This window comes from Puntigrus tetrazona, chromosome 4, assembly GCF_018831695.1.
Source record: "Puntigrus tetrazona isolate hp1 chromosome 4, ASM1883169v1, whole genome shotgun sequence".
In the NCBI taxonomy this organism is placed as follows: domain Eukaryota; kingdom Metazoa; phylum Chordata; class Actinopteri; order Cypriniformes; family Cyprinidae; genus Puntigrus; species Puntigrus tetrazona.
The window spans coordinates 1,755,010-1,761,652 of NC_056702.1; the positions used below are offsets into that span (position 1 = coordinate 1,755,010).

The 6,643-nt window shown below is 36.5% G+C and overlaps 1 protein-coding gene across 1 annotated transcript in view; it reads left to right on the forward strand.

The window, feature by feature from the left end:
- Window positions 1-5,360, forward strand: part of ahcyl2b (adenosylhomocysteinase like 2b) — a 28,215-nt gene extending 22,855 nt beyond the window's left edge. Inside the window, exons 14-17 of the mRNA XM_043237824.1 lie at window positions 313-381; window positions 605-683; window positions 1,834-1,954; window positions 2,045-5,360. Of these exons, the coding sequence (XP_043093759.1) occupies window positions 313-381; window positions 605-683; window positions 1,834-1,954; window positions 2,045-2,051 (276 nt within the window). The 3' untranslated portion in view covers window positions 2,052-5,360. The remainder of the gene's footprint in view (window positions 1-312; window positions 382-604; window positions 684-1,833; window positions 1,955-2,044) is intronic.
- The last annotated feature ends 1,283 nt before the right edge of the window (window positions 5,361-6,643 follow it).

A 6,643-nucleotide genomic window follows, 5' to 3' on the forward strand; every position in this document is an offset into this window, starting at 1 on the left:
TATTAGTTTGTTTTATAGTTTTATAAATTTAATTTAGGAAATGCAGTTTTTCAGGTTTTTTTTTTATTTTAGTTTTATTTACTCTGTTACATTTGCATTAAATGTCTATATAAATGTATTTATGCGTATAAATGGATTTGTTTCATATATATGTGGTGTGGCTAAATATATGAACCTATTTTTATCTCTTTGTCCATTTGGGCAATGCACAGGCATTATGATGAAGGAAAAATAAGTTAAGATTAAAATGTAATTGAAAAACAGTATTGTAATGTAATGTCTCATCCTATCCGTATATATATATATTTCTAGGGTCGCCTCCTAAACCTCAGTTGCTCCACTGTTCCTACCTTTGTGCTGTCTATCACCGCAACTACCCAGGTGAGACGAGAGTGGAAGAGCCAAAAAGAAGCACAACTGACTTTATTGAATGGGCATTGTGCTTTTGTGTGCATGCAAGGAGAATCTGACTTCATAGTCCAATCAGTGAATTGGTTTCTCAGTCTGTGAGCTGTGAGAGTATGAACCTTAGGCACTTAAAGTGTGTGTGTGTCACAGCCTTGCTGTTGTCATGGTGACTGATTTCTTGCTCCTTTTTCCCCAGGCACTGGCTCTGATAGAGCTATACAATGCTCCTGAAGGCCGCTACAAACAGGACGTCTACCTGCTGCCTAAAAAAATGGGTACGATGCATTGATACAAATGCATGCGTGTGCATAAAAATGCCTCAATGAATGGTTAACGCGTGATCTGAAAGGAACCGTTTGAGAGTTCTGTGCTGCTTATCTTCCGTCAAGACAAGTGTCACGTGCAGTGAACATTTAAGCGTGTTCATATTATGGCTGATTAAGGGCTGGAATGGTTGTAATAGTTTTAGCCTGCTCCGTACACGGATGTTTTTAGCCTGTTGAAAGATTCAGTGTTTTCCGCAGCACACATTGTAGAGAGTTTAGCCATGTGGGATCCTGCGCAGACCCCGAGGAGCAGGAGACAGCTGAAAATAGGTCACGCTGTCACAAACGGCTGCCACTTCTCACTGCAGACTGCGCCGTTCTGTCACTTCCCTCTCCCCTTATCTCTCAGCTCTTTAGCTTTTCCTACCGAACCTTCAGCTCATGCTCACAGACACGAACAATAAATGAGGATCTTTAAAAGGAGGTGGAGATACGTGGGTAATTGATTGCAGTCAGTTAAGATGTGGTCACGTCAGTGAAAAAATAAATGTGAACAAGTTCTGCAGCAGGTTTCTCTCATTTGCAAACTGACCAAAAGAAATCTCCTTGGTTTAAAAGTGAGTTGTGCTTTATACTTGACTCTGCTACTGGCAAGACGCTATTCTTACCGGACTTGAGTTTCCTTGATTTTACTGAATCTTTGCATCGGAAGTAAAATATTAATATTTAAATGGCCTTTTCTTTGCAAAATGTGATTTTTATTTTTTTTGAGCCAGTTAAGCTGTAAAGACACCCATAGGACTCTTTAGGTCTTTACTTTTCAGTTGATTCTTATAAGATGTTTTGGTGACTTAAAAAAAGAGTGTGAATATGTAATAAAAAATGTCATCTCTAGCAAGTACTAAGAGCACTAATGATACTGGAAAAAAAAAAAAGTAATAATGCAAAAAATTCAGCTTTGATCACAGCAATAAATAAGATACAAAAATGCAAAATGGTTATTCCATTAAAGTATTTGACTATTACTGTTTTTTCTGTGTATTTGATCAGTTAATTGCAGCCATGTTTACAGTTGGCACTGAACTATGGTGCTAAATTAAGTCAATCAAAATACGACTTTTCTTGACGTTCTTAAAATGCTAATCTGCTTTATCTTCAGATGAGTACGTGGCCAGCCTTCATCTTCCTACGTTTGATGCACATTTGACTGAGCTATCTGATGAACAGGCCAAATACCTCGGCCTGAACAAGAATGGACCCTTTAAGCCAAATTACTACAGGTCAGCAGCTGCGTGATAAACCTTAATCATTTGAAATCTTCTGTCCATTTCATTTACTTTTAATCATTTCTTGCAATGTTTGACTTCTAGGTACTAGAAGTGGGGAAACGAAGACTAAAGAAATTACCAAGACTCCATAATTCATACAGACTAAAGTGAAACAGAGCTGTGTGTCACAGCTTGCATTTGGAGGGGAGGGAGAAGCCCTGATCTGATTGGTTGGGGGTGAAGGGCGTGGCTAATTATCGCTACGGCAGTGTTTATTTATTTTACGCTAGAATAACATAGCTAACCTTTTATGAGCTGCTACTGCCAGTGGTGCAACCTAGCGATGTTTTCACCATTTCATCTTTTAGCTTTATGTGTTAGTTGTACGTAATCCATTTAGATATCTTTTATCGTTTAATTATAAGTTCTGGTTAAAAAAAACAAAACAAAAAAAAAAAACTATGTTTGCTCATCCAATGATTTAGTTATGGACATGCCACGTTGTCCTGTTCTCTTGTTTTCTACGTTTGATTTATTTTTTTTTCTTTATATGATACAGGGGGTGGGACAGAATTGTGGTTGGGCGCAGGGCTTCAAATCGTTCTTTTTAAGTTGATCACACTATTCAAATTTTGTTTATTTTTTAAAAACTGTATTAATTTTTACAGCAAATTTTAAATTTTTGCGCTCTCGGCTAAATAAAAGCTGATCAAATTTAACTGGATTGTGAACGTTTCGGGGGCGGGGCTTATCCCCTCTGTTCACTCAGACTGGAATCTCATTGGCTGAGGCATTAGCATTTCAAATGTCCCTTTCAAACGCAACACGCTCCTTCCACACGGTTTCCATGAACACCAGTATTGATGTTTGAGATGGAAATGCTCAAACTGTGCGCAATCTATCCACGTTATTGCTGAAACTCGTCAGGCTGTGTAATCACAGGGGTGTATATTAAGATATTTATAATTTTATTATTATTTTTTTTTTCTTTCTGCCATCCTCTTTTGTTCCTACTAACTCATCCTCTGTCATTATAAAAAAAAAAATAAGCAATTAAATGTTATAAGATATTCTAGTGTAATATGAAATTTAATGAAACCCTTGTTTTATATACTGTGAAGTAGAGCCTATATCAATGAGATACCAAATGTACAGTTAATCCGGTACCAAGTTTCTTTCCAGGTCCTCTGCAGATTTAGTCTGGAACACAATGATAGAGAAATGTATGTAAACCGAAGCCAAGACCAACCGTGTACTCATTTCAGAGGACAGAAGGAAAATTTTGCTGTTTGCAGGCCTGTAGAGCAAAAGCTGCCTTTGTGACTGGGATATTCAAAATATAATAAAATTGGGACCTTTATTTTGCTACACTTCTGAAAATCTTTATGGCAGATATTTATCTTCTCTTTGCCATTTGTGTTTGTCATAAAGGGAATCGAAATGAGCTTGTCCGTTTCCTGTTTAATGTGGCGTCTCTTTCCTTCGCTCAGGACCGTCTCACATGGATGTGTGTGTCATGTAGGTGTCGAGTAGCCAGTGGAACACTTGCAGCGCAGAATACTTTTCTTTGATTGTCCTGCCCAAAGTATACTTCGTTGTGCTTTTTTTTTTTTTTTTTTTAATCAACAGTCGAATGCACAGCTGTTCAAAGTAGGCTGCTCCTTTTGCTAGCACGCATGGACACAGGCGCTCGGCATGTGCACTAGAAAGAGTTATACGTCTCCAGCATCTGAACCTTTTCTCTGCAAAAGTTAAGAGCATATGTTTTGGTCTTTTCACACGAGCCTCCTCACCCCTTACCAGCGCAAGCGTCTGCTGTTTTTAAGAGAGTTTTCAATAGTTTGTTTTGTCTCCTCTGTATAATTTCCAAAATGTGAAACAGTGGCCCAGGCATTCCCTATGGAAGCCTGTTTCAATCACAGAATAAACAGAAATAATCACAACGTTTTGTCTCACATTTTGGACTTTTTTTCCAGAGTTTTTGAGATGTAAACCACAATTGTGAGACATAAACTTGCATTTCATCTTGCATCTCACGATTTTAACAGAATTGCAAGATAATTGCAACTTTTTATTATACATTTTTTTTATTTTTATCTTAAGTTTGGACCTCTTTGGAGAATTTCTATCTCGCAGATTTCTGTACACAGAGCTACAAGATAATTACAACTTAATATCTCACAATTCAGACTGCTTCAAGTTGGTTTGTATCTTGCAATTTTGAGTTAACATCTTTTGAGAATTGTGATTTTTACAAATGCATTTGCATCTTGCAATTCTTTTTCTTCTTGTGAGGAATTCGCAATTCTAAGTTAATTTGGAAAATTAGCATTTTTTTTTTCATAGTTATTTTTCAGAGACGTCTCGTTCTTTTATCTGAAAAAAATTCAGAATATTTCTTGCATATGGTGACTTTATATCTCAACTCAGAATTGCTCAGTCGTCTCACAATTATTGCTTGCGTCTATTTACCGCTCTTAATTTGTTTCCTATAGATTGTGAGATGAAAGTTGCGATTCTGTTGGGTTTCTATCTTATGGATAAACAAGTGCTGTATAGATAGATATGTTGAAAATGCATGAGCGAGCTGACAGTATGTTACTTGTATGGTTAGAAAAAAACGGGCTGCGTTTGAACTGTGCATGTGGTGACATTCACATACTTTACATGTACCCTAGCATACGTGTAAAAACCGAAGTATACTTTGGGCTCTTTGGTCCCTGATTATTGACTCTCTTAAACTTCTCTTAACATTACCAAACCCTAAAGGCATACAACGGTGTTCTATTTCCTCCCAAACATTTGCTTTTACAAACAGAAGGTGGGTTTAATGATTGTTCCTCTTCCGTTGTTAGTATGTGCTGCTCTTGTAGTTTGTGTCCAGAGAGTCTACGTTAGTATTAAAAATGTAAATGTGCTGTTATCCCATGTCTCCTCAATAACACTTCTGTCATGTCTTTATCTGCTTACACACGATCTCTGTACTAAAGCACATCTGTTGGTGTACGTCTTGTTCAAATGTGTTCAACCCGTTGTCTTAATTTTATTGCATTTTTATTTGCGAAGGTACATGTGCGTGCGTGTGCATTATAATGTGTTCGAAGGGGCTCGTGTGCACAAACGGTGCTGTGTGGCAGTAGACGGTGGTTCCAGGCCTGGGATTCTTCCGGATGCTTTTATAACCACGTGGAGCACATTGGGATCAACACCAGCACCTCTTACAGAGAATGAGCATTGATGAAAAGAAGCTAAAACATCTGTATATTTATTGTTGTAAATCACTACAAATAAGAAAGTCTTTAAAGATGAGTTGTCAACAATGTTTAAATATTGCAAGTGATGGTAGATGAGCAATAATCTGTAATCTTGAAGAACAAAAATAAAAAAATCACAAATATAAACACTTTTTTTGCAGGCATCACCGACTGCGCTATAATTTTTCTGTTTTGCATCAAATAAGGTTATTACTTAAGTATGTTTTTAAAAATCGTAAAGAAGTGTTTTTCAAAGAATACAGAGGTCTTTTACAGTAAAGAACTCCCTGATTTTTTTTTTTTTTTTTTTTTTTTTTTAAAGAAAAGGTAGACGTTTTATTTTATATTTTGGTGGTTTAATGTGGAGTTTAATTTGTATTATTTTTCTTTTTAAATTTATTTGCTTTTATTGTTTTTAGTACAGTAAGTTAAACATAAATGAGAAGTGTCTTGATAAAAAAAAATATATATATATATATTTTTTTTTATTATTATTATTATTATTGTTTGTATTTTTTTTGTAGACAGTGAGTGAGTGCATAGCTTCTGAAAGTCATTTCAGGCATAATTCACAGTCGCTATTGTTTAGGAGGTCTTAAATACTTCCTCCGGGCATCCCAGTGTGCTGATGAATTAACCTGTTATGATGCCTTTAGGAAAGAGTCTCAACTGTTAACTTGGCTTCTACCTAAAAATAAGATATTTTAATTCCTGGAGTGCTTAGTCACTTTATGTATTCCTGGCCGCTGAGGTCATGGTTCGGGGGTGTAAGTGGTGGGTGTTTATTCTGAACGCGTGATGTTTTGAGGGGTATGTATGTATGTATGCAAAGACATGAACAGCTGCTGTGATCACTCACATCTTCAGGTTACACTACAAACACACTCAGAGGCTGTCACTGTGTTATCTTCACTCAAGTTCTCTGATGATCAGTAAGGATAATCATTTTTAATAATCTGCATAACATGATCAACTTTGCAATTGCTGTATTTTTCATATTTCTGTTTCAGGTTCTCTGAGAATGTCTGAACAAGATAGTCAGGAAGTCTGTCCAGCTTTTTGGGGGCATCTTTTACACTTTCAGGTGTCATTCCCACTTGGCCTGACTCATGTGTAGTCCACCAAACCGAACAGATCTTCATCTCAACGATCAATAATTCGCTGTGTTCAGAGTATGGTGTGTCAAAAACGTCACAATGCGGCTCTTTCTAGATCGAGAGAAAACTCAATGTGTTCTTTCTGTTCCTCAATGTGAATAATAGCACTTTGTTTGTCCGTATCTCAACAGAACTCTGACAGCATTTTCTAAAGACCATACATGATTGACTGGTGATTGTATTTGAATTAATCTGTATTATATATTTTTTTAAGTTTTAATTGAAATATGCAAGTTTTAGTTAATTGTATTATGGTTTGCCCTATATATAGAGAGAGACACACACACACA